This window comes from Anguilla anguilla, chromosome 6 (assembly GCF_013347855.1).
Source record: "Anguilla anguilla isolate fAngAng1 chromosome 6, fAngAng1.pri, whole genome shotgun sequence".
NCBI classification, from domain to species: Eukaryota; Metazoa; Chordata; class Actinopteri; order Anguilliformes; family Anguillidae; genus Anguilla; species Anguilla anguilla.
The window spans coordinates 57,243,487-57,270,776 of record NC_049206.1 but is presented as its reverse complement, the minus strand read 5'-3'; the positions used below and the strand labels follow the sequence as shown (position 1 = coordinate 57,270,776).

Genomic DNA, 27,290 nt, shown 5'->3' with positions numbered 1-27,290 from the left:
GGGCTTCTCTCCCCCCCCATCCCCCCTCCAGGTGAACTGTGGAGTAATTGGCGACGTTCAGGTTTTTTTCCGTCCTGTAAACGAGAATTAATTTGCTGCCGTTATTGTTGAGTTTAATCGAGTGTTAAGCCCCCAACGTTTTTGTTTCCGTAACCTCCATAAATTGGTAGGTGGTCAAAGTTATATTGGGGTCGACGCACTGAATCATTAGAGGGGTGGACGCGAGAGGTCGATTCGCGCAGAAATCCCATTAAAGACATAAAGCGGGAACCCTTTTTTGTAATTACGCGTGTTTTAAAAGCAATCGCATTAGCGGTAGTGGAGGCAAACGAGTGCTTTATTATGTTGCTTTGACTTTTTAAATGGCTGGCACCCTCTAAATTACATTACCTAATTCGGAGTAAAGGCATGTCTATTAAACAGCCGCGGCGGCGATGGACCCATTTAATTTGCGGCATTAATCTTGCTGTAATTAACATGGTACCGCTTAGCTCTCGCACAGAGTAACGTACCTTTAAAAGGCAGCCGTGAGCCGCATGGTCGGCCCCTGCCGTCACCACCACGCGTTAAATATGCGCCCGCACGGCTAATAGCATTTTTTGTAATCTGCCAGAGCTGGCCATGTAGTTAACAGGTAAGAGTTTTACATTTTAAAGGACTGATAAGAATAAATAAGAGGGGTGCGCCTCAGTACTTGTTTCTCCCTGGAGATTCAGGAAACCCCAGTGTACTGGTGTGCGCTACGTGTTGGTAGTTGATAGCCACTTTTCCTGTGATGTCACAATTAGCTCTGTGGCTCGGAGGTTCCAAGACTTCATTCCGGAACCCGCTCCTGCATTCTGACCTGCGTTCCAACCGCAGACTGTAGAAAAAATAAAACCACAACCAACCCAACCACAAGCTCTCCTTAACTGGCATCCCAAGACTTTCAGACAATCAAATCGATTTCCCCTGTTTCTGTGATGTGCAATGTGGCAGACTATTACTTACAAGCCACATAAAATGTTTTATTTTTTTAAATTATAGACTGGAGGGTGAAATCGGTGCTGAAACTGTGGACGCCTGTTCCCTGCAAAACTGTAAAAAGATTTCAGCTCACCACCAAGAAAGGCAACTCGAGCACTCAGCTTACCCGCCTGTTTAAATGAAAGGAAATATTTAAAAGAATTTTTTTTTACATTACATTACAGGCATTTAGCAGACACTCTTATCCAGAGCGACTTGCACAACATTTTACATAGCATTTACATCGCATCCAATTATACAGCTGAACATATACTGTAGCAGTGCAGGTTAAGTACCTTGCTCAAGGGTACAACGGCAGTGTCCTAGCGGGGAATCGAACCTGCGACCTTCAGGTTACAAGACCAGCTCCTTACCCACTATACCACACTGCCGCCCCAGTAACAAACAGCGGCGTGCGCGGTACCTTTGAGGTACCTACAGATCTACTGTGGATCACCGCGGCAGACCGGACGTGCTCGTTTCTGCCTCGTCTCGTAACTCCCAGCACCAACAATAACAACAAAAGCTCCTCCTCCTCGCGCCGCCACCCAAAATATACGAAGGCTGGCGGACGGTGTAAAGGAAGGACGGCTGTTCCCCGCTGTCAGTGTGAAACGGCTCAACCTCGCCGCGTCCACTTTATTAGATCTCAGAAGTCGTTTGTCAGCCGAGAGCGGGTCGGAATCGCTCTTTTTTTTTTTTTTTTTTTTTTGATGTTTAACGTTTTTCGTGATTTCCCGGGACGGACGGGACGACCCCGCCCCGTGACTCCGGGAGACCGGGCCGGTAGCCCTCAGAGCGGTACTGAGCCCGAAAGAGGAAGGCTTAGTGCGGGGAAAGAGTGGGGCGAGTGTTGGTGTAATTCGGGTTTTTATTGACTGCCGCGACACGACACAAGACAATCAGGCGTAAATCCTGGTCTTGGCTGCGCAACACGTTTCTGCTTCGGCTCGTCACAAATTTCGTCCAAAAGCCGTTTTTCTCTCCTAATGCAGTTTTTTCGCCCCTTACAATACTGTACAGTTTGTGTGTGTGTGTGTGTGTGTGGGTGTGTGTGTGTGTGGATTTTAGCTTCTCCAGCAGAACTGACAGGATTTTTTTTTTTTTTTTTTTTTGTAAGTTGGTGCACCCCCAATCATTCCGATTCGCTTATCTGTGCTTAACTGGTCCGTGGAAACTTGAGCAAGCGTGTGTGTGTGTGTTTGTCTGCGAGGAGATTTAACGCAAATAGAAATAGACACCTTCGCCTCTGGTTGCGTTGACAGTGAAGGCCCTCGCGCTGCGAGGAGAATGTCGAATTTCGTTTTTTTTTTTGTCCGCGCGAGGTTTTGTTCTTCCCTGTGTGCCGTCCCGGGTTCTACCTCCTCTCCCCAGTCACCCCTCTGACTTGCCCTGTGGGGGTTTTTAAGCAGGGCAGCACCGTGAAGCGTATTCATTTGTGACGACTTTGTAAGAAACGCACAAAATGTAAAAAAGCTTGTCGCTTTGATTCCAGGGTCAGTAGCTCGTAAGCTGTGTGTGGGATCGTGCTCAAAGCCAGTGCTGCACAAACGTTGCATTGTACCCGAGGAATCAAAGCCAGTATTTAAAAAATAAAAAAATCTTAAGAATCCAAGGCCTAATTCCCAGGTCTTGGATTCTCAGCGAAGCATGAAAGGTTAATTCTCAGGTCTTTGGCCACAGATGTTAGACAGGCTGCTTCTCGCTTTCAAGAGCGTGAGCAAATAATCACACCCAAGACGTTTTACAGTCCTGGAGTGGCTGTGTTAGCAGTTTTTCACAGCGAATTGGAAAGAATGTTGTTATCTTCCGTGAGCTTTACTGGAGAATTTTTATTTGTGTTGAAGAGAAAGGATGTGGGGGGGAAAAAGGCCCTCCTGCTTTTCCTGTATATTTACAGTGCGTTTGGAGGTCAAGGTCTTTTCAGGATCCTGGTGATCTCATGATTTCAGATTTATTGGACTTTGCATAACGGCGGTCTTAAGAATGGCAAGGTACATTTTTTTGAAAATTTAATTTCTCTCACTTTTTTTTTCTTTATATATATATATATTTTTTTTTAACATTTTATATCAAATTGAGCACCTTCTTCGCGTCTGTCTTGAACTATCCAGCGATCCGGAGAGCGTGAAACTTTCTCTGAGAAACTTCACCGGTGCATCAGTGTTTTCGCTCGCTAATGGGGTTGTGGCATCAAACCAGTCAAGCTTGCAGTCACGCAAAAAAAATTATGTAAGCAATTAATCGTACGTGCCAGAGTTTGATTTATTATGCTTCCGTTCGGTGTACCAAATGTAATTATCAAATGACAGGGAGCTTGGCTAAACTTGAACGGACCGGCTTCAGACTTAAACTCAGCAGGGAACATAACTAGCTAAAGTGTTTTCAAGTTCACTTGGGATTTTGTTGGGAGGGAGTGGGGGAGAGAGGGAGTGAGAGTGAGAGAGAGAGAGATAGAGATAGAGAGAAAATGACCTTTTCCTGTGTCCGTTTTGCTACCTAATTCGTCAGGGTATGTTGAAGGAATGTCAGTTATCAGCACTAATGTGTGTCATGTGGTAGGGTGGAAGTGGACTGCAGTTTTGGGAGATAGTGGCAGGGTTTTTTTTGGGGGGGGGGTTGTTAACGGTTGATTCTGCCTGCACATCAGATGTTCCTCCCACTGGCCTCCGGGCAGACAGAGAACATTACACTTATCTCCCATCTAGCTGCCCTTAATGGGAATCTTAGCCACCAGAAACTTTGCCCTTGAAACGTTAACTGTTTCAGCCTCACTAGGTTCAGGATGCTGAGCCAGAGTGAAGCACACACACACACAGCAGAACATACACACACACACACACACACACACACACACACACACACAGCAGAACATACGCACACACACACACGTATTACCTAAAGTAATTAATTCCTTAAATATCAGATCAGCCAGAATGAGGATGGGAAGAAAATGCCCTCATCACCGTGGTAACCTACATTACACCCACGCAGGCGTAGCTCAGCTTGTTCGCCAGGTGTGTGTGTGGGTGCATGTGTGTGTGCCTATGTGTGTGCACGTGTGTGTGTGTGCGCGCACGTGTGTGTGCGTGGGTGCATGTGTGTGTGCCTATGTGTGTGCGCGTGTGTACGCCTATGAGTTTGCGCGTGTGCGCCTCAATGGCATGTGACCTCTTTGCTTGAGCTGCCCTCCCTGGCGAGGTGTTGACGGAACCCTTCCCGTCGTGTTCCGCAGACAATGTGTCACTCGGCCGGGCGAGAGAGAGAGAGAGAGCGAGATAGAGATAGAGGGAGAGAGGGCAGAGAGAGAGCGCGAGAGAGAGGGAGAGAGGGCAGAGAGAGCGAGAGAGAGAGAGAGCAGAGAGAGGGAGCGAGAGAGAGGGAGAGAGGGCAGAGAGAGCGAGAGAGAGAGAGCAGAGAGAGGGAGAGAGAGAGAGAGAGCAGAGAGAGGGAGAGAGCGAGATAGAGGGAGAGAGAGAGAGAGAGAGAGAGAGAGAGCAGAGCCCCGGATTAAGCGGTAATTGAATGGCGGATGACACGCGGTTTAATGCATGCAAATTAAACTATAAAACCTGGGTGTCAGAGCTCACCTTTGAGATGTGAGTAATGCATGACTGCTGCCACAGGGACGACTCTCTCTCTCTCTCTCTCCCCCTCTCTCTATCTCTCTTTCTCCCTCTCTCTCTTTCTCCCTCTATCTGTGTCTCTCTCTCCATCTCTCTCTCTCTCTATCTCTCTCCCTCTGTCTCTCTCTATCTCTATATCTCTCTCTGTCTCTCTCTCTCTCCCTCTCTCTCTCCCTCTCTCTCTCTCTCCCTCTGTCTCTCTCTATCTCTTTATCTCTCTCTGTCTCTCTCTCTCTCCCTCTCTCTCTCCCTCTCTCTCTCTCTCCCTCTGTCTCTCTCTATCTCTATATCTCTCTCTGTCTCTCTCTCTCTCCCTCTCTCTCTCCCTCTCTCTCTCTCTCCCTCTGTCTCTCTCTATCTCTTTATCTCTCTCTGTCTCTCTCTCTCCCTCTCTCTCTCCCTCTCCCTCTCCCTCTATCTCTCTATCTCTATCTCTCTCTCTCTCTCTGTCTCTATCTCTCTATCTCTCTTTTCACCTGTTTATGGGGGGGGGGGGGGGGGGGGGATTTATGCAGTGGAGTATTCGTCAAAGTCGCCGGGGAGGCCCGACATATTCGCCAGGGCCTCTCCCGGGCCCCCAGGCCGGGCGAACAGCTCGTTGGTTGGCGGCTTGTTGTCGCCCCCGCGGCCCCCATTTCTGGTTCTGGGGGCTCAATCTGCCACCCTCTGTCTAACGCCTGTGCGCCTACAAAAAAACAAAAAAAAAAAACAGAAATAAACGTGTTCCTTTCAGTAGCCGACATTAAAGTGTAACCGTATCCGTGGCTACGCTATTTTATTTTTTTTAATGTATTCGTTTTTTCCCTGACTCGATAATCACGCTACCTTGTTTGATGTTGTTCGGCTAATTAGAACAGTGGTGTCTGTAAATTAAAAATTTTAAAAACGTGTGTAGTCTGTAATACAAAGATCAAAGTAGAGATTTGATCTCCTTCAGACCTGTGCGTGGATGCGGGGGGGCCGTCCCTTCAGAAGGGGGTCCGCTGACAGACCTCCTGATAGGTCGGTTATCCCTCTCTTGCATCAGCGCCTCCGCGTTAGTAATTCACCGCGGCGGGAAGTCTGCCAAAGTGAACGGTTTTCCCCCGGCGCCCCCGCGCGCTGAGTGCATTCGACGCGGCGGGTCGATGGAAAGGCGGGTCGCTAACGCGTTTGAGCGGTCTGGGGTACGGTGTGGTCTGTAGCTTCTGGGACCCGCTTGCTCCCCCCAGATCGCTGCTAAAGTCTACCTGCCCGGGCGCGCTCTCTCCTTCCCCGCTCCTTCTGACGTGGCATGCATTCGCGTTTGCGGACGGGACAGCGTGCGTTCCCGTTTGCGGACGGGACGGCGGGTCCCGACGCCACGCCAGATTCCTGGTTTCGCCTGCCGGAATTCTGCACGCGAGGGTTCATCCGGGCGCGGCGTTCAGAACGTCCGGGTCTTCCTCCCGTCGGCATTCCGGGCTGATTCCGGATCTCCTGAGGACGTGGCTCAAGACCCTGAATTGTACATCTCTGATTTCCGGCGTCTTATCCGCCTCCCCCCCCCCCCCATTCCTCGCCCCTCCCCTCCCCTAGCGTGCATCCTCGGGACGGCTCAAAGGGTATTAAACCCCAAGCTGCTTCTGACTCTGGCGCACGGCACGGCTGTGAATTCTCTCCGGTTTTTTCCCGTTAATCGGTTTGGGAATTAAAGAAACAGCTGCTCGTCCCGAAAAAATGGCCGCCTCTGAAACAGGACCCTTTCCCCCGGCTCGTGCCCCTCCCCCCCTCCCCCCCACCCCCCCGTCTCTGGCTTTTGATTGGTGTACTTCGTGGAAGAGCCATGTGCTGTGTCGTTTGTGGTGAATGCGCTGATGTGTATTTGCCCTGTAAATATCCTATTTACCCCTCATACGGGTAAAGAATGAGTGTAGTCTTTTTTTCTTCGGCAGTGGGAGAACATCGTATTTAGTGTGTATGAGAAATATGAAGCTTTTGGTCTGGGAACACATGCAGCATGGTGTGTGTTTGTGTATCAGGATGCTGAGATGACATCGTTAAGCGATGGCGAATGAGTCTTAGTCCTGAGATGTCTCGTAATGGTAACAGATGTCTCGGAACCAATCCGGTGGGGGTCAATGTTTCACCCATCGTATGGTGAATTCGTGGAAACGTAGCTTGCTAACCGCATGACAGACAACGCCACTGTGTGTCTGCTGGACATTGCATGACACTCCATTTTAAAATGTTCTTATTTAAAAAATATATTTTTTTTTAAACTCCGTTCAGTACTTCAGGCTGACCAACGTCAGCGGAGTGTTGAGTGTCTGTTGTTCACGGTGCGCGGCCTTGCCTGCGCCGCTCAGGCCCGAGTCTCTGTAAAGCTGCTTTGTGACAACGTCCTTTATAAAAGAAACGCTCCTTACAAACGGAATAGAATGGAATTGAACGGAATTGCTGTCGTGTGTCACACGAGTTGGAAAAGGGGGGCGGCGGAAACGAGCTCTCCGTGTAAGGGCATCCGCGTTCCGAAAAGCGCTTCGGCGTCTCTGACGGCACGCGTTCGCCCCGAGCCCAGATTTCACGTCCTGCGCGACGACGAAAAATCGTGAGCGCGAGCGTCTGAACGTGTTCTAAAAAAGAGGGAGCCCGCATTTGCGTGGGAATTATCAGAGGCTTCAAATATCAAACGGAATGGAACATTAAAAAAAAAAAAAAAAATCGTTTTTTGTAAATGTTTAGTTTAATTAGGTTCAGGGCGATTCCTGTGATTTCAGACTAATTGGGCTGTTTATACATGCCATTCCGTGTCTTTGGCACTGGGCAGTCCGGCCAAATGAGCTCAGCTTAAACAAACGCGGGTGGGCTTCTTCCTGCTCTATGTTTTCAGCTTTTCAGGTTTGCCGTTTGTCAGTGGTGTGGCAGGGGGAAGGGGGGAGGGAGGGAGGGGAGGGGGGGGGGCCCATTTAAATGAATGTAAATGAAAACGTCAGGGCTGTGAATTGCGTCCCCCCCCCCCCTTCTCTTTCCCGCGTAATTAGATTGACCCGCCGCGCCGCCATTTTCTCCCGTTCGGTGATGGTCGCCGCGGCGACTCGCCTCGTCGGGTGATGTATGCGCCGCGCCGGGTCCCGCCGATCCGTCACCGTTAGCCGCGGTCGCGCCGCGGGAATTACCCATAAGCCCCTGCACCCCCCCCGGCCTGCTCCGCCACTGCACTCCGACGCCCCCCCCCCCATGCCCGGGTCCCGCTGGGGAACCTCGAAGCGAAATGGGAATTTAGCCGCGGCTGGCGCTGGGCTCAACTGTCATTTCGCTCAATGGCAGAGTAATGGACGCGCTGATCTGAGAGGTTTTCGCTCGGCAGCAACAGTTAGTCTCAACCATGAAGTGAGAAACAGAAATGTTGTGCTTACCAGCGGAGGGGGGGTTACCCTGTCCAGGGTTTTTCTTCATGGGGGGGGGGGGGGGGCATAGCGTAGGTTGGGCGAGAGGCAGGAATGCACCCTGGACAGGTCACCAGTCCATCGCAGGGCTGTGTGGTAGTTTGTGCTTTGCAAAGACCTGCTCTGTCCCTCATGGACCCATGTGATTCGGTTTTATTGCTTCTCTCCCAGTTCTTTGTGTATCACAGACACTCACCAGATATCGCCGGTGGAGTACAGTAATGAGATTCTGTTCTTCGCCCAGTCTGTGTAATCCAGGCTGTCCGGCTTCATTTGGGCAGCAGCGTTGGGGCGGTTAGCACTGTGGCCCTGCAGGACTGAGGTTATGTTCTCCCCGTGTCTGCGTGGGTTTCCTCCAGGGGCTCCCGCTCCTCCCGCAGCCCAAAAAACATGCAGGGTCCATGGCTCACTGGCAAAACACATGTCAATCTCAGCGTGACTACTCCGGTTAAATAAAGGTTAAATAAATAATGAAAAATATAAAAAATCTCCATTCTCTTACACAGGAATAATAATGTGGGTTTTGTATTTCCACAGCTGTAACAAGGGGCTGCTCGTTCCCCACTCTCCCGGCTACAGCAGCTGAGGGATTCTGGGAAAATATTTAATGCATCGCCCTTGCTGACGGCCGTCTCTTCGGCGAAAGCCTCCGCCCGTTTCCATCCAGGACCGGTCGCATTTTAGGCACCCGGGGGGCGTGGGGGGGGGACGCCTGAATTTATCAGCACCCCTGAGGTGTGGGGCTCCTATCTTCATCTTCATCCCTTATTTATTCGCCCGTTTATTTATTCATTTATTCATTTATTTTTCCGTCGTCGCCGGGTGAGTTTTCCCCCCCCGTCGTCCCCGGGCGCGTCAGGAATGGCGTCTGCGTCTCCGCGCTCGGCCCGGACCCCCCTAACGAGCCGTGTGAGGCGCGCGTGAGCCCGTTAGCGCTAATTGGGAGGACGGGCGGCGACGGGAGAGCGATGGCGGTCTGGGTCCTGCCGCGACGACGGCCGCCCCCCTTCAGCTCGCCCCCGACGACCCGCAATCAGCCGCCGCCGTCGCCACGGAAACGGCGGGCCAATTTAGCGCTCTCGACCGCGCGGCTGTGGGAACGGGTGACGCCCCGACAGAGAGCCACAGACCGCCCCGCGCCCTTACGCCACACTTAAGGCAGATTACAGACCAGCCACGGCCCCCTTTCTCTAGTGTGAGACCGTAAATATCCGATTAGAATGTTCGTAAGCGAACATTCCAATGCTGATGTCACAATCGCCGCTGGGGACTGAAAGCAGCGGAGTTCTAGAACACTGACTTGGAATTTTGAACAAAATATTCTGAAAAACCTGCTCTTCAATGGGTTAAAACACTCTCTTTAACGTGGATGTATATTATTATTTGTTTGTTTTTAATAAGCAGAAGCGCTTTCAAAGTCAGATTTAATTTGGCCGGCCACCCTCGTTGCCTGGTATCAAGCGCTATTCAAGTGTGCATCACGGATAAATAGGATTGTGAATAAGCCCAGAGGTGTTTAACAACGATCTGAAGCAGGATCTGAAAGGGGCTGAATGTTTCTAGAATTGACGCTCATATTAAAAGTGTGATCGTCAGGGTTTGTAATCGGAGGGCCCGCAGGTTATTTTGAGTCAGGAACCCCCCACCGGTGCATGTTGTTTGGAATTTTTTCAGAAACGGTTAATGGATAGTTTCTGTGGCAGGTGATTGCAGTTAATTAAAATACAAATGGAAGAAAACTGCCGTAGGCGACATAATTGTGTTTGTTGCTCAGGTGATTTCTAATTAAACAGAACTTTAGAACTTTAAGAATTTAGCTAATAAAAAAAAAGAAAAGAATATATTGCACTTACTGCCTACTTCTGACTTATTTTGACAGCACTGCACTCTCCCCTCCCCCAACTTTTTAGAGACTAAATCCAAACAGTGTGTGTGAGATGTGAACCCGTAGCCCCCGGCGCCAGCGGATGGGGGCGATCGTGATGGCGCGGGCGAGTCGGAGTGATGAGAGCAGCTTCTCTGGTCGTGGCGTGGGTTGTTTTTCCTTCCGGGGTCAGAGGTCACCGGACGATCGCCCGCTTCGCCTCCGCGAACGTCCTCCCCCGCACCGGCCTGCGACGTGTCGCGAAATCGAAAGCCTGGGGGGCACAGATCGCGCACCCCCGGTAGAGACCGGTCGCCCACGGGAGAGCGCGTTCTGTGAGACTTCGCTTCGCGGGGAGCCCCGCCCCCCCCGGTCTCCGCGGGAGACCGCTCCAGCGCTCTCGCGCTTTGCCGCCGACGGCGGTTTACTCAGCGCCGCTCTGTCACCGCGGCGATAAATCGCCGGAGGACCTGGTTGCCATGGCGCGTGTGATGGAGCCGGGAGAGGTGAGGCGGCGGGGTTAATCCTCCCGCCCACGTTCCCATGGTAATAATAGAGTGAGAAGCCGCAGGGGGGTCAGGGCCAATTCTTCAAGGAGACGGTCGGGTGTGATGCCCCCCCCTCAAAGGAAGTCATATATTCTCCTGCTCGATAATTCACTGCCCTCATCCCTCTCTTCTGCCCCCCCCCCTCCCCCAACCCTCCTTGTTTCCCGGCCATACTTAGTTTGGGATTGTGGGAGTGCGGGGGGGGGGGGATTGGGAGAAGGAAAGTGGCCCCAGGACACTGAACCACTCGCAAAGTGTGTAAAGCCTGTGCCACATCAGGGGAATCGAACCTGCAACCTCAGAGTTACTAGCCCAGTTCAATAAACGGTACACTGCACTGTTACTCCCCCCTCCCCCCCCCCACTCCCCAAACAGCGCTGTGCATTCCATCGCATTCTCTTGCCGCCTTTAACCCAAACCTTCAGCCCCCAACCCCCCCCCCCCCCCCCCCCCCCCCGGGGGACTGGGGTACTGCTGATTAAACCGGCCCTGACTGGGGCTGCCGTTTGATCTGATCGAGGTTTGAAAAGGGGCAATCTTTTCCAGATCTTTCTAGTACCCAATCTCCTGGGGTCCAGCTTAGAGCTCCCGAACCCACGGCAAGGCCACAGTACCGGCGTGCCTCATGGTCCGGAACTGAATCCCCCCCCCCCAAAAAAAAGTCATTTTCTAAAAATAAAAAATGACAAAGAAATCTTTCAGACTGTCATTATCGACGTTCAGTTCACGGAGGTGTTTTGATGCTCTGAATCCGGGCTTTTCAGGACTGAAGGCAGGCTGTGTACTGTGCAGTACAGAGCGCCGAACTGTTTACATCTGTCGGTATTTTTGACTGTCATAAAAGAGGGTCATAATAGCCCTGTTCCTGTTGGTTTGGGAGTGGGGTGGGGGGGGGGGCTTTCCTCTCTTATCTTTCCGCCCAGGGTCCCAGCAGGATTGTCCGTCCCGCCCAAAAGACAGGTCCCCTGGGCGGGGGGGGGGGGGGTGTATTTGCGACCCAACAGCGGCTTCCCTGCATGGGCGTGGGGGTCTTCTTTTCGGCTCATTTACAGGATACCAAATGTTCCACAGCGCCCTCATCCAACAACCCCCCCCCCCCCCCCACACACACACACACACACATACACAAACACAAACACCCCAAAACCCGCCATTTTGTAGCGTAGCAATGCACACCCTGCCTAACTGCCTTCTATTTTTCCCCCAAAACTGCTCTTCAGCCCTTTCTCCTCGTTCAGGGTGTGTTTTTTCTAGGCTAGGCAGGTATTTTTCTCCCCTTGATGTGGCACACCGAGCTGCTGTGAATAAAACCTCAGGCTGGGGGGGGGGGTTTGGGGTGATCGGGGCTGTGGGGGTCGTTGGGGGGGGGGGGTAATCGGGGGCTGAAGAGGCTCACCCGCCCGTGAGACGGAGCCCGGAGTGACCTGAGCGCGCCTGTGTGAGAGCGTTTGTGCTGACGCGCGGGTTTCCGTGGCGCTGCCTCTCACACACGGCTCAACACTGTCAGTATAACTCAGAGAGCATGGAGATAACGAGACGCGTGTCTCTGCCTACTACTGCTCTCTCTCTCCAGCTCTGTTTCTGTCTCTCTCTATCTCTCTCTCCCTCTCTCTCTCTCTCTCTCTGCCTACTGCTCTCTCTCTCTCCAGCTCTGTTTCTGTCTCTCTCTATCTCTCTCTCCCTCTCTCTCTCTCTCTCTCTGCCTACTACTGCTCTCTCTCTCCAGCTCTGTTTCTGTCTCTCTCTCCCTCTCTCTCCCTCTCTCTCTCTCTGCCTACTACTGCTCTCTCTCTCCAGCTCTGTTTCTGTCTCTCTCTCCCTCTCTCTCCCTCTCTCTCTCTCTGCCTACTGCTCTCTCTCTCTCTCCAGCTCTGTTTCTATCTCTCTCTATCTCTCTCTCCCTCTCTCTCTCTCTCTCTCTGCCTACTGCTCTCTCTCTCTCCAGCTCTATTTCTATCTCTCTCTATCTCTCTCTCCCTCTCTCTCTCTCTGCCTACTGCTCTCTCTCTCTCCAGCTCTACTTCTGTCTCTCTCTCTCTCTCTCTCCCTCTCTCTCTCTCTGCCTACTGCTCTCTCTCTCTCCAGCTCTATTTCTGTCTCTCTCTATCTCTCTCTCCCTCTCTCTCTCTCTCTGCCTACTGCTCTCTCTCTCCAGCTCTATTTCTGTCTCTCTCTATCTCTCTCTCCCTCTCTCTCTCTGCCTACTGCTCTCTCTCTCCAGCTCTATTTCTGTCTCTCTATATCTCTTCTTTTTTCGCTGTCTCTCTTCCCCTGCTATTTCTATTCTGCTCCCTCTTTCTCCTCTCTCACTGTTCCCTCTTTCATTTCTGCTTTCTCCTCTCTCTAGTTATGATCCCTCTCATCTCTGTTCCCTCTCCATCTCTTTTACTCACTTTTCTCTCTCTCTATCTCTCTCTCCCTCTCTCCTTCTCTCTCTCTTCCCTTCTACCTCTCTCTCCCCTTTCTGACTGACTGTGTGTCTGTTTGGTCAGTCTGTCTGTGTGTCTGACTCTCTCTCTCTCTCTGTCTTTCTCCCCCCCTTTCTCCCCCCCCCTTTCTCTCCTTTTCTCTCTCTGGGTAAACTGGGTGCGTTCCTTTGGCACAGTCTCTGTTGTGGAGGCTGTGTAGCGTGAGCGTAGTGTCTGGCAGACTGTGTTCTGGGACTCTGTGCTTGCAGAGTCTCCTAATGAGAAGCATTCCAGCAGCGGCCGTCGCTGCTCCATTATTGGAACACCGCCGTCTTCAGGAGAAGCAGTGCCTGATGGGTAATATAACCCCCCCCCCCCCCCCCCCCCCCCGAGGCTTAAGAGCCCTTCCGCTCGGCTGTGGCGGGGTCCTTGATTGCGTTCCGTTTCTCCTGTGATGTAATAACCTCTCGGAACACGGCGGCCTGCGCGAGCGCCGCGCCTCGCCTCCCCCCCCCCTCCCCTCGGGGCTGTTTACTGAGGCGTAATGTTTTTGGGGGGGGGGGAAATATTTTCTCAATATTAATTTGAAAGACGGCGAAAAGAAAAGAAAAAGCTCCCACTTGTTCTGGGGAAATTGCGAGCCGGTTGGAGTGGGGGGGGGGGAGGGGGGGCGGGGGGGAGTCTGATATTTCATCTGAAGTGTGTTTGCTTCCACCGCGTATTGTTTTCCTTGGAAAGGAGAGGGCGGCGTTGTCTGAAGACTTCGCCAACCGAGCACACGAGTACCCTTCAGAGCTGATGAGTAATTCCGTAATATTCCGTGAAAGGCTTTGTTTTTTTTTTTTCTGACTGTCATTTTCAGACGCTTCAAGAAAAACCGAAGTATGAGTACAGAAGGGCGGTTATAACACCTACTGGAGCTGCGTTTCGTAAAGATTCCCATCAAACGTGCAGCAGCGTAGCAGGTTACATTATGCCGATTTCACTGAGCTTAAGCCCTTTTTAATAAATAAATAAATAAATAAATAAATAAATAAATAAATAAATAAATAAATAAAAGACACACTGCTGTACGAACCGTAAAACGATGTGGACGTGTGTCGGTTTTGACGGGGATCGTCCCAGACAGTAATTGTGTGTACAGTGAAATATGAAGAATTGAGATACAGGAGCAGTGTGGCGCAGCGGTGGAGGAACTCGACCGCGGAGCTGCAGGTTTCAATCCAGTGTGTGGCACAGCTGCGGCATCCTTGACGCTGTAAACCAGAACGGCCCTCAGTAAATCGCTCGCGGTATAGCCGCGTGTAACGGAACGCGTAGCTCAAAGCGAATAAATAACTTTGGACCGATGCTGATTAGATATCGATTGGCGGGATCGTCGAAGTACGCGCAGTAAAAATGTTCTTGCGGTTATTATCTGAAATAGGAGCACGCTCGGGGGGGGGGGGGGGGTGGTTTTTACAGTCTGCCTGGGTGTGAAGGATGTTTTCTTTCCGTGGAAACCTTTTCGGGAACCTTCCTTTCCCACGGTCGGCTGTTATTGTTGCGTTTGACTCTCTGACATTTGTCTGAATATTAACGATACGTAAATACGATTTCCTTCTCAGTACGCTGCGTGTATTGTGACATTGATGGCCGTCTTGTTGAGCCTGTCCTCGTATGTGTATGTGAGGCCAAAAGAGACCCAGGGAGTCTTTAGAGCAGTGGTCTCCAACCCTGGTCCTGGAGAGCTACAGGGTCTGCTGGTTTTTGTTTTCACCTTAAAATCAGCACCCAGTGGAGACCCAACACACCAGGTGGAGTTGAGTTAACTGTGTAATCAACTGCTCCAATTGTTCATGAAGTGCAGAGTCACTATGGAAACCAGCATACCCTGTGGCTCTCCAGGACCAGGGTTGGACCACTGCTCTAAAGAGAAACAGTGTTTTAGCCCATCCTCCTGAAGTCCGGCCATAGGCGGCTCAAAATGGCGGTTAGAAAGCTGTGGTGTGTTGAGTTTTGGGTTCTGTCCCTCTGCTGCCAGCCAACCGTCTTTCCCTCTCTTTCTCATCCTCTTCAAACGAGCCCTAATCGGCGTTTCCCTCTGTCCCCCCGCCCCCCCCCGTCCCCCCGTCCCCCCCTTGCGGTCCGTCACCACGGGCACTTCCTTAATCTGGTGTCACACAGCAGATGCGAGCGGGAGTCCGCCAGCTCTCCCCTGGACCGGTTCCTTCCCCCCTTCCCCGGGGAGTCCCCCCCTCTTCCTTTCTTCTGCACTTCCATTTCTCCATCCTCCCTGTATCCGTCCGCTCGCACCCCTCCTTTCATCCTTTCTGTCTGCACTTCTTCCTCTTCTCGTTTCTTCCCCCAACTTTTCTCCCCCCATCTCTTCCTCCACCGTTGGCTCCTTCCCTTCTTCCATCCCTCCCTTCTTCTCATTTTCCTCTGCTCATTTCTGTGTTCCTTTCTTTTTTTAAACTCCCTTTGATCTCTCCTCTTCCTCTGTCGGCACAACATATGGCACCGTAGTTCCCTCTCTCTCAATATTTATCTCACTCGACTCTGATTAGTCTTTACCTCAGTTGACATTGTGATTAGTTTTTCCCCACTGGACGTCGTGATTCGTCTTTACCTCACTTGACGTTGTGATTAGTCTTTACCTCACTTGACGTTGTGATTAGTCTTTACCTCACTTGGCATTGTGATTAGTCTTTACCTCACTTGGCATTGTATTTGTTGTTAAACTTAGGTGATTCTGTTGTTTTTACCTTGTCTGTTGTGCTTTAGTTTTTAGCTTTTTCCTGACTCAGCGTTGTATTTTAGGCTTTACCTGACACAATGTTGTCATTAGTTTTTTTTTACCTGAATCAATGCTGTCATTAGTTTTTTTTTTTTTTACCTCAATCAGCACGGTGTTTTAGTTTTTAACTGAGTCAACACTGTGTTTTAGTTTTACTCCCCTTAGCATTGTCCTCGTGCCAGCCACTCAGAGCCAGAGGAGGCTTGGCTGGCTCTGCTTCTACCTGAAGTGACAGCTGTTTTTTTCCGCCCTGTTTTCGTCCCAAATCACCGTCTCATTACTCCACCGCGATAAACATGTTACACTTTACTTTAATTTGAATTTCCCAGAATGCCAAAATGGCTCCCCTCCCCCCCTTAAAAGCTGTGGCTCTCAGGGTTTGTCATCATTGGCTGGAAGAGTGCATGCAGTGATGAATTTCCGGGAGATGGATTCCTGTTGGTTCGCTTACCCTTTTAAATGCAATCGTGCGCTCGCGTACGCACACACACCCTCGTGAAAATGTCACGCACACCCTCCTGACAATACACTGGAAGAGAATGCATCATAAAGATATTGCAACATTTCACAAAATATGGGCAAATATTAAAATATTGCAAAATACAACAGAACTTATTTTCTTAGTTTAGAAAATGTTTTGCCCTATTCAGTACATCGTATCACATTTGCATAAGGAAGCACGTGTTTTTCAGTTGAATAACTTGTGCAGGTTTTCCACCATTGATAAGAAATAAATGAATCCAGACAGCCAATCCTTTTAATTACTACAATCATAAGTATCGCCCAATTATAGCCAGGTATACAAATTAGCATTGCTGCTAAGTGACCTGTACTGAACTCTCATGTAACCTGCATGTCTGTGATTCCCAGACCTGCATTAATTACCTTGTTTTTAATACACCAGAAGGTATCGGGGAAAAAAGATACATTTCAAAGTCACTCATTTGCATATCTGCTGCATTATTAATGAGCCACCTGTCCCCGCCGTTTGGGCTCTGAAGCTTGCAGATGGCGCGCCGAAACCGTGCAGTCCGCAAACAGAGCCCAGAGCGCTACGCTACGCTACGCTCGCTAGCTAGCGCTCGTCTTCAAAGCAGCGAGGTGTACACACACACACACACACACGCACACACACACACACACACCTGAAATTCAGACGGGCCGTGTTCAAAGCAGCGAGGTACACACACACACACACACACACGCACACGCACACACACACACCTGACATTCAGACGGGTTGTGTTCAAAGCAGCGAGGTACACACACACACACACACACACACATACATACACACACACCTGAAATTCAGACGGGTTGTGTTCAAAGCAGTGAGGTACACACACACACACCCAAAATTCAAACGGGCCGTGTTCCTGTTAAACTGTGCCTGGGAAATGGCTTGTATTAAAGAGGGAAGCGGGCAGTGCTTGTGGCTGGAAAGGAGACCACGCTGAGAAACTCCGTTTCCCAGCTTCCCCGTACAGCGGGAGGCTGGATGGACAGAAATATGAAAAGACCCCTGGAGTTATGGACTCTGTTACAGACTCAGATCCTGGGCTCTTTGTCCTTGTCTGCTGGGCTTTTAGAGGAGGTTATTTCACAATGTCCACGAGGCACCTACCTGAGAGAAGATTAAAGGTAGAAATGCTCACACACACTCACACACACACACACACACACACACACACACAAGCACTCACATGCAGTACACACGGTCTGTCTCTCTGTCTCTTTCTCTCTCTCATAGTTTACACAGTGATGTAGCAGTGTAGTGTGCAGGGTATTGCTCACATGCACACATACGGTAGACACACTTACACACACACACACGTGCACACACACGCACCATCTGTGCGGCGGGCAGTTTTTGATTGTGCCTTCAAACGGGGCGCTATTATCACCCTAACAGGAAGCCCAGCCGTGGCGATAACGGCAGAGCCACGCCCACAGGAAGTGACCCGTGCGGTCCGCTCAGGGAGGGGCCGCACATGTGGAATGCTGCTCTGCGATAGAGCCCAGATAGCTGGTCCCCCGGGGATGGCTTTGGTCCCAGTGCATTGTGGGAGCTCTATCAGGCTCTCTCTCTCTCTGTTACACACCCGCGTTTACCCACAGACGGCCCCCACAGATCTGCAGTTACAGCAAGACCCCCTCTCCACATTCTAAAGAGTGTGGTTTATTCCTGCGCCAAATTGTGTGTGTGTGTGTGTGTGTGTGTGCGTGCGCGCACACGCTGGGGAGCTTGATTCTATCTCTATAACCCTAAAGTCTCTGCAGCAGACTTTAATTTCCTCTCTTGCAGCCGTTTGGGTTGATGTGGAGGGTGTAAATATTGAAATGCGAGGGCATTCGAGGGCACCCTAATACTGCGGAGAGCTCCGTCCTTTTCCAGGGATTCGGCTGCTTTGCCCTTTAACTGGGAGGTCTGCTTGATATCTGTCTTTAACCCATCCCACAGCTTTGGTGCTTTGTCTCACTGCTGTACCCCTGTCTCATTCACCGAGTAGGATGGGGATTTACACTGTGAGAGCCGTCTGTCTGTCTGTGCGTCTGTCTGTCTGTCCACATCCCCTGGCTTTCTGTGCGGGCGGGCAAAGCCCTTAAGCCGCTAATTTGTCAGCTGAATTACCCCTGAATGAAAGCGATTCCTCTGTGGCTGCAGGTTCTAGTCCGAATGACAATGACTCTGTAGCGCGCTGGGGCGACCGTGAACGCAGTACTGCATTTCACTCGCGGATACAAAGTGCTGCCGCTCGCTTAAAACGATGACAGCCCTTCCATCCATCCAGAAATGTGCAGGAATGAGCGTGTGAGCGAATCGGTGTGAATGCGCTGAGCGTGCCAGCGAATCGGCGTGAATGCGCTGAGCGTGCCAGCGAATCGGCGTGAATGCGCTGAGCGTGCCAGCGAATCGGCGTGAATGCGGTCACAGAGCTTCGTTCTCCGGTACAGTTGCCTTGCTTCTCAGATTCAACCTTTGCTCGCTATTTAGCCATCTGAGGGGGGAGATAAAGTTTTCCCCTGACTGCGTGACGTCCGTCAGACTCGGGCAATAGCGGTTTCTCCCAGGCAAACACGCAGAGGTGCCGGCAAAAATAACAATCTTTCTGCAAAGCGTACGCGCATTTACACACAAGTCCAAATGGCTATTGATCCAAAAATTACCCCCCCCCCCCCGCCCCTGGAAAAGCAAATTTGACCGTGGGATGTGGCGAGACTTCTAAAAGTGATGAGCACTTTGCGGAAGAACGGCAAATGTCACTGGCGTTTACAGAAATGTGCGGCCGGGGGAATTAAGTGGTTTTTCGCTACGCAGGAAAATGCGCTTCGCAGCAAAGCTTCTCCAGCGTTTGTCCAGCAGTCGCATGCATGTGACATTTCGCTATTGATTTTCTGAGTGCAGTCGATGGGCGTTCGCTGAACCGGGCGATCCACTGCCCGCCCACAGAACCGAGCGATTAACTGACCATCCACAGAACCGGGCTTTTAACTGCCTTTCCACAGAACCAACCGGCTAACTGCCCGCCCCTGCCGCCACACGGCTGCCGGATTCGCGCGGGTTCAGCGCGGGTTTTTCCCCGGGCGGGCTCGTTAAAGGCACTTCAAGAAGGCACGAAACCTCAGCGAATGGGAACTGTGTGGGGGGGGGGGGGCTGCTCTAATTGGCCAGAGAGAGCGAGTTCTGCCAGAGCCAATAAGAACAGGGAACGCACGCGTCGGGTGGAAATGTCAAAACCCGTGTTCGTTTGGCCTGCGCGGTCGGGCTGCCGGGACCTCCGGAAGAGTTCTGCCTGATGATCAAAGCGGCCCTCTCACTTCTGCCATGGTTTCGGAATCGTGCTAACGTGCTAACGTGCTAGCGCTGATCTGATGCACTATTGATAAGGGAGAGATCCCTGCGTACACGAAGCCTTTCTCTGACCCAGTTTTAATAGAGCCGTCAGACATGACGCGGCTGGAATAATCAGCACACTCCGTGCGTTCGGGTTTAATTTGTTTTGTTGAACAAAGAACAGCATTTCTTTTTTAAATACACATTTAAATGAGCTCCCTTTCTGCATTTCTAATTGCTCATAATATTCATGAGCGTTTGTTTTCCGCGGTATTCGCTAATGCGTTGTGGATTGTCTGCGGTTTTCAAATATTTATGAGGGAAATATTTGTTGTCCTAGTTTTGTTTTCTTTAGAGATACTTTCCGTGATATCTGTACTATCCCTGTTTTGCACACATTGCAGGAATGAATGGAGTCTGTTTTTTTTTTTTTCCCTGAAATGTTGTGTCAGGAGGGCTTGTTTTCTGAAGAACGTCTGTGCGGCGAACGCTGCCCCTCGCCGGGTTGTTCTGCCTTGAGTTTGACGGAGAGCCCGTTTTAGCATTTTTAGCGCTGTGGAACGCAGGTGTGTTAGCATTTTTAGTGCCTTTGAAATGCAGGTGTTTTAGGATTTTTAGCGCTTTGGATCAGACCACCCCCACTGCAAATTGCAGGCAGATGTGCGTGGCACTCTTAACTGCTGTCTGTCTCTCCCTTCCTCCTCTCTCCCTCTCCCTCTCCCTCCCTCCCTCCTCCTCTCCCTCCATCCCTCCCCCCTCCCCCCCAGGCCAGAGACCGGCTCCCCGGAGTGCCGTACTCTTAGCTCCCTGAGATGGCGTTAATCTCCTTAACGACGAAACTTTTACCTCCGGTTCTGTCTGCACAGCTGTGCCAGATTCAGGTGGCGGAACTCTGTGCCGTTTACCGGGCCCCCCCCCCCCCCCCCCCCCCCCCCCCACCCCCACCCCCACCCCCACCCCCAGAGCTGTGAGGTCACACCAGGCAGCATGATGGGAAGGTTTCAGTTGCCGTTTTCGAAGACAGGCCATTTTCAGTCGTGATACTTTTACTGGTGCGCCTTTTACAGAAGTGACATATATTGTGAGAGTATTGAAATGGAATATATTTGTGAACATATTGGCTCACTTTGCAATATATGAAAATACACAAATCACACAAATTATTGCTGCTTCCAAATGTTGCAATATCTATTTGTAAATACTTTGTTGTGAAATATAAGTGTCATTATTATCCAAAAAGCCAACGTAATTCATAATATATTGCAGTATATATTCCATTTCAATCGGAAACATATGAAAGTCCTGTGCTTGGGGAGAAGAAAGAGAACCTTGTGTGTCAGAAAAAAAATGTATATTGATTTTGTACATGTGGCATAGCTTTTAAACCAGAAATGTAAATATAGCAATTATGGGAACATGATACTCTGCCATGGTGTCCTTGAAATATTCAGTTTCTACTCGGGTCTTGTTCCTTACTTTTTCAGGCAGGTCTCACAGCATACAAGGTCTCCATTAAAATTCAGAACACATGTCAGATCTGTTTCTCCCAATCTGTACAAACCACCCAAATTAAGGAAAGGGTCCTGTGTCGAACTCCAGGGGAAACCTGTACGGTTTAGTAGAAAGTTTTCCTCCCTCAGGTCACGATAAGACACTGGAGAATAGCGTAGCTGAAAATAGCATCTGGTAACCAGAAGCATTACTTTACTGCCATTTGGCAGGTTCTCCTATTCAACTTGCACAACTTTTTTTGGCATTTTTTTTTTACATTCATTTGTATTCATCAGCTGGGTATTTTACTGAAGCAATTCGGGTTAGGTATCTTGTTCAAGGGGTACAGCAGCTGTGTCCCCTCCTGGGAATCGAACCAGCAGCCTTCAGGTTACAAGCCCGGTTCCCTAACCTTCATACTACACTCCCCCCCACCCCCTCGGCGTACTCATTTCATTTGGAGAGGGAGGCGTTCGGAAACGAGCGCTGGGGGGAAATGGATGATGGCGAGCGTACAGCCGTTTATTTTACGGCGGCGCATTCCGGAGTTTCTGATCGTAACCACGGCAAATGAGGGATTGCGCCATTAAGTCAACAGAAATAATTCAATTTGGCTCGGTCTCCTTTTATTTGTGCCGGGGATTTTGAGGCACTGTGTTTTTCGAGAGAGAACGGGAGTATTGGGAAAACACTGGGCCTGAAAATAACAGCGTTTAAAAGAGAAAGAAAGGAAAATATGATGAAAAGCCTTTCTGTATGGACCCCCCTTCGCCCCCCCACCCACCCAAAGCTGTAACTTTTTAAATGGATGTTTCTATTGGCAGACAAGCTTACACTGTCACGGGCCCCCTCTGTCCAACAGGTTGGGAATTCAGGGGTAAGAGAAGAGTCTGGCCCTTTGTGCACCCCCACAACACACACACACACACACAAACACACACACACACACGTGCACGCGCGCGCACACACACACACACACACGCACCTCCTGTCATCTGGGGGCAGACTGAAGTAGTGCCAGGAGGGGCCTCAGGAAATGGGAGTGTGCTTGGCTGGGGGGAGGGGGTGGGGCGTGATTGGGGGGGGAGGGGGGGGCAGGGGGGAGGGGCCGGGGGGTAGTAGGGAGGGACGCCGTATTAAAATAATAAACAGCTGCTGGAAGCGGAGGGATCTCCACAGACCAGCGACCGGCCCGGGCCACAGCCTGTTGAGCGCGTCTTCCTGGACGGACGGACGTACAGACAGACAGCGGGGAGACGGTGTGATGTGGGGCAGGACAGGAGCACGGGAGGAGACCCAGGCGTTCCCCGGGTGGGGCTGACTCCCCGCCCGCCCCCCCCCCTCACTCGGACCCGGACGCACGCGTCCCGTGGGCCCTCCCGCTCCCGGCCCCCGGCCCTGCTGAAGAAAGGCGCATTCTTCCCCCGAAACCGCCAGCCGTGCCGCGATTAGCCCGTCACGAGACCGCAGGACTTCCTCGTCTTCACGTGAGCGCCGGTTCTCTCTCCCTCTCCCTCCCTCGCTTTTTTCTCTTCCCCGAAAAAGCAGCGCTCCGGGGTCGCAGCTGAGTGGACGAGGACCGCGTGCCTGTTTTGTTCTTGCTGTTTTTTGGCTCTTTTTTTGGGTTCTTTTTTCTGGAGTTTCTCTCGCTCTCTCTGGTCCCGGCGCTGTCGGGGGAACAGAGCCCTTTCATAAGGGTAATTGGGAACAGGGGCCTGGACGCACACTTCTCTCTTTTTTTTGTTGGTGGGGAGAGCCTGAAGACCGCGGGACATTGGAGCGGTGCCGGGGAGAACTCCAGTGACTGCCGGAAAACCAGGACGGGACAGATCTTTACCCCCCTCTCTGCCGCCCCGAGGCCATGGACCCCCGCAAGCCCTGGAGCAACTTTGGGGATTCTCGCTAAACGGCGGGAGGGTGGGGAAGATGACGTTACCGTGCGACCGGGCAAGTCGAAAACACAGGCGATCCCCTAGCGGAACCCGTCTGCCCCGGGGGGCCTGGATTACGCCGGACCGCGAGCGGCTCAGCACCGGGGGGGAACCCCAAAAACGGACGTAGCTCATACAGGAGCCCCAAAAAAGCAGACTATGATCGGGTTGAACTACGGCTTGCAGGAGCTGCTCAGGAAACTGGAACAGGTATATGTGCCGGGACTTCCCGTTTGGGACGGCGCCGTAGTTCAGGATTCTAGGCTCATGTCCCAGAGGTTGCAGGTTTGAGTCCCAGGTGGCACAGCACTTGAGATGCCTCAGGAAATACCCAGCTGTTTAACCCATTAAGCTGTGAGGTCATAAATGTGTGATTAGAATGTTCTTAACTGAACATTCTAATGCTGATGTAACAATCCCTACTGGTGACTGAGAGCAGTGGAGTTCTAGAATTTTGAAAATAGAACATTCTAAAAAAGCCTTCTCTCCAGTGAAAGGGTTCAGTGGCGCTGAGTCAGAGGCTCTGTAGGACAGGAGTGTGAGTGTGAAGGTGGAGGCAGGTGGAGCCGTTTCACACCTCTGCCGGAGGCCGCGCCGGCGCTGAGGTCAGGTTTCGGGTCCACGCCGCGCTTCGGCTGTCGCTGGGGACGTAACGCATAAAACCGGGCCCTTTCACTTCCCGCCGCTGAGCGCAAAACGCCCGCCTCTCTCTCCAGCCCTTTTAGCGGCATTCAGTGGAATTAGAGCACTCTAAATTTATCATCCAGGTTAGTAAAGATACGGGGCAATTATTTTTAATGGAGCAGCGGCGGTGGGGTTTTTTAAAATTGAAATGTGTTTCGCAGAGTGGCTGCCGTGGGTCCCGCTAGCGTCTGTGAAGGTCCCGATTCCCACAGCAGGCCTGGGGTCTTAAACTGCGCGGGGTTCCCCTCTTTTTTTAACTCCCACCCTCTCTTTAGGGGCGCGGTCTGGAATGTTCCGGTCTCTCCTTCCCTTCGGTTCCCCGCGGGCGGCGGCGACGCACACGGGGTCACTCGCCTGAGAGGGGGCGGGGCCTGGCGTTCTCCGGGGAGAATAACGGTCCTGTGGGCAGCGGGGGGGGCCAGGGGGCCGGGGGCCGGGGCCTTTAAGTATATTTGGGTTTGTGGCTCCGGGACGCCCCCCCCCCCCCCCAGAGGGGCGCAATTTTGGGTTTGTGTAAATGTTTACGGGGTGGAGATCTGTATCGTGTAGGGAGAGGGGGGAGGGGCATGCGTGATGAAGGCCGAGGGGGTAGTCTTCAGCACTGCCGATCGCCTCGCCGTTTGAAAAGGGGAAATGTTGTGCTCTGAGCACTGAGTGTCCACTGTGGCCTGCTCTGCTTCGTTTGCCCTGTAAGGTTGGGATGGCTGTTTAAGAAATGGAAAAAGTACATTTGTGTGTACTTTTGTGTTGTATGTGTGTGTGAATCTCACTCTGTGGACACCAGCCACACAAATGGCACCACAGACCAGTTCCATTTCGGTTTAGCTGAAAGCGAACTGAAATTCAGCTCATGAATGAAAAACTCTTTGTTGGTCATTGTGGGCTTTCTTCCGTTCATTAACTGACTTTCAGCTAATTCGCGGGTAACGGGCTGAGTTGAGGTTGAATCGATCCCACCCCCCCCCCCCCGCCACTCAAGGAAGGTGTGCCAAATGTACCGCACTTGGCATTCCGCCCTGATGGAGATTGATTCTGGGAATCTCTCATGCACGCGGACAATGGCGGCTTGGCGCACTCCGTCTTAATTCAGCACAATGGAGCGGCTCGGTGGCGCATTGTGCTGGGGAGAGGCCTTCCTGTGCAATCACTGCCTAATTTCCCGCCGCCGCCCTCCCTCCGCTCCTCCTCGGACGGGACGGCCTTGAGTCCGTTTCTGGGAACCCGACCGGGAGGCGCTCCAAGAACCGGCCAGCGCTGACCCTGGGGGGGCGGGGGGCGCCGACCCCTGGCATAGTACCTCGGAGCTCCAGAACATTCCAGAACTTTCCGGAACCTTCGGGAAGCAGAGCGCCGTGCTGCCTCGGCCATTTCCTCCCCCGCGTCGACCGCAGCGCCACGCTCCGCGCGACCGGAAACTTCCACCAGTCCTTCGTTCCGTTTCCTGTGGAACGGAATGCGGAGAGGCGTATCGATCGCATCATCATCATCGTCCGTCTAAAGGCACATTAAGGCCCATATGGTGTGCGGCAGTGCTTCAGTAGCAGTTAATTCATGTTTTTTAAAAAATGTGTTCATTGATTTAAAAAGTAGGCAGTTGTAACGTTGGGACCTGTCTCAGTGTTCATTTGCGTCGTAGCCGATTAAGAATAAACAGAATGAGCAAACTGTTCTGCTACGGTGTGAACCCTGTGTCACTTTCCACAAACAGATCTTGTGGATGATACTGGTGCGTTTTCCTTATGAGAATAAAGCAGGAAGGAGCATGTCTGTGTGTGTGTGTGTGTGTGTGTGTGAGAGAGAGTGTGTGTGTGTGTGTGCATGTGTGTGCGTGTCACAGTTCTGACACAGCTGAGAAGGTGTGGCTTTGTGCAGAAGTGAAACTATAAATAAAGGATGGGCTGACAGGAGAGAGAAAGAGAGAGAGAGCAAGATAGAGCAGCTCTGCTGCCTGTGTTCAGGAAGAAGGGATTGTTCCCTCCCGTGTGTGCGGCTGAACTGTGAATGTGACGGGCGGGGAGAGAGGGGCCCCACCCTGGGCAGCGTGGGAAACGATGACCGCCAAGCAATGTTTAACGCACGCCAGCAGCGGCTTCCTGCACTCAGGGCTCGGAGGGCGGGGGGCGGGGCTTTTCCTGTGGGGCGTGGCCATGGTGGGGAGGGCGTGGCCGCGGTGTGGGGGGGGGGGGGGGGTGACTCCACGAGCGCCAGCTGGCCACCGCTGCGCGGACTTCGAGCCGCTTGCCCCGTTCGATAAAAAGCGAAGCAGCCGGGCCATATGGTGTAAACCACATACCGCAAAATGTCATAAACCTGACTGATTTCAGAAAAATAATCTGATCTGTTTTACAGCAATTTATTTTTAAAATATTAAAAATATATAGAACTTTTGTGTGTATTCACCCATATTGTGAAGCTTTGCAGTGTGTTAAGTTATTTTAATTTAGTTTATATTGCAGTACATTGCATTTCTGTAACGGTGAGTACAGGCTCTTCGATACAGTCCTGCTACTAGCATTCGCTAGCGTCACCACGGCTAGCGTCACCCCAGCTAGCACCTGTGACTTTACAAAAAACCAGAAGTAATGTCACCACTCGACTTGCATCACCGTCCTCCCATGATGCATTGTTCTGACACGTGTCCCCTCCCCCGCCCCCCTCTGTCTCCTCATAGGACATCCAGGCAGAGATCGACGCCCACAATGACATCTTCAAGAGCGTGGAGGGCAACCGGCCCAAGATGGTCAAGGCCCTGGGCAACTCGGAGGAGGCCGTTTTCCTGCAGCAGCGGCTGGACGACATGAACCAGCGCTGGACCGAGCTCAAGGCCAAGTCCGCCAACATCAGGTCGGGCCCCGCCTCCTCCCCCCGCTGTCAGGCCCCGCCCACCCCTGCCGTAGGCTCCACCCCCCTCCCCCTGCAGCTGACCAATTAGGCGCATCCGCTGGAGACTCATGCACTCTGCTTTTATTTGACTTAGATCACCTCGGCGCACTGTGAATCTCTCTGGATGCTAACGTGCTACAGCGCAGGGGCGCCGTAGCCCGTTAGCTTAAGCTACGTGTCGTGCTGCAGAAATGCTGCAATTATTTCCACTTCTTGGCTCAGTCACTGTAATGCAGCATTTTCCTAAATATGCTACAGAAGATATGTGATGTGATGTGCATTAAAGTCGCTACAAATCTCATTTCTGATATATCAAAAGCATAAGATTTGATTCCTTACTTTCATATTGAAGAAACACTTTCCTTATTTGCATTTTGCATTGTATCCTATATTTCTTTTTTATGACTAGCATTTTGTGTAGTTCATTTCCACTTGATCGGCGGCTTCCAGCTCTTGGTGAGCGCTTGAGTGGGCCGCGAGAACCAGAAACTACATTTCCCATGATCCTCCAGGGGAAAGGATTAGATGAGCCTTGTCATCTTGCAGCACTGAGACAGATTGGCAGGGTGGCGTAATGAGAATGAATTCGGGTTGATGTTCATGGCTGTGAACTCCGAAACCCCTGCGGCACCGGGGGGGGGGGGGTGCACCTCGCCCCCCTTCCCCCCCGCCCCATCATGCTGATGTAACCGCATTAGACACGGGGACGCAGAGTAAACACTCAGACGCGCTTAATTGCCTTACAGTGCCTGATCATTTAGGCCATTAAATCTTAATTGTCGTACATGTACGATTAGCGAGCGCCGCCGCCGCCATCACGTCGCTCAGC

The 27,290-nt window shown here is 51.6% G+C and overlaps 1 protein-coding gene across 1 annotated transcript in view; it reads left to right on the top strand.

The window, feature by feature from the left end:
- utrn (utrophin) overlaps positions 1-27,290 on the top strand; it is a 197,365-nt gene that overhangs the window by 98,920 nt on the left and 71,155 nt on the right. Inside the window, 1 exon segment of the mRNA XM_035420281.1 lies at positions 26,250-26,422. Within this exon segment, the coding sequence (XP_035276172.1) occupies positions 26,250-26,422 (173 nt within the window).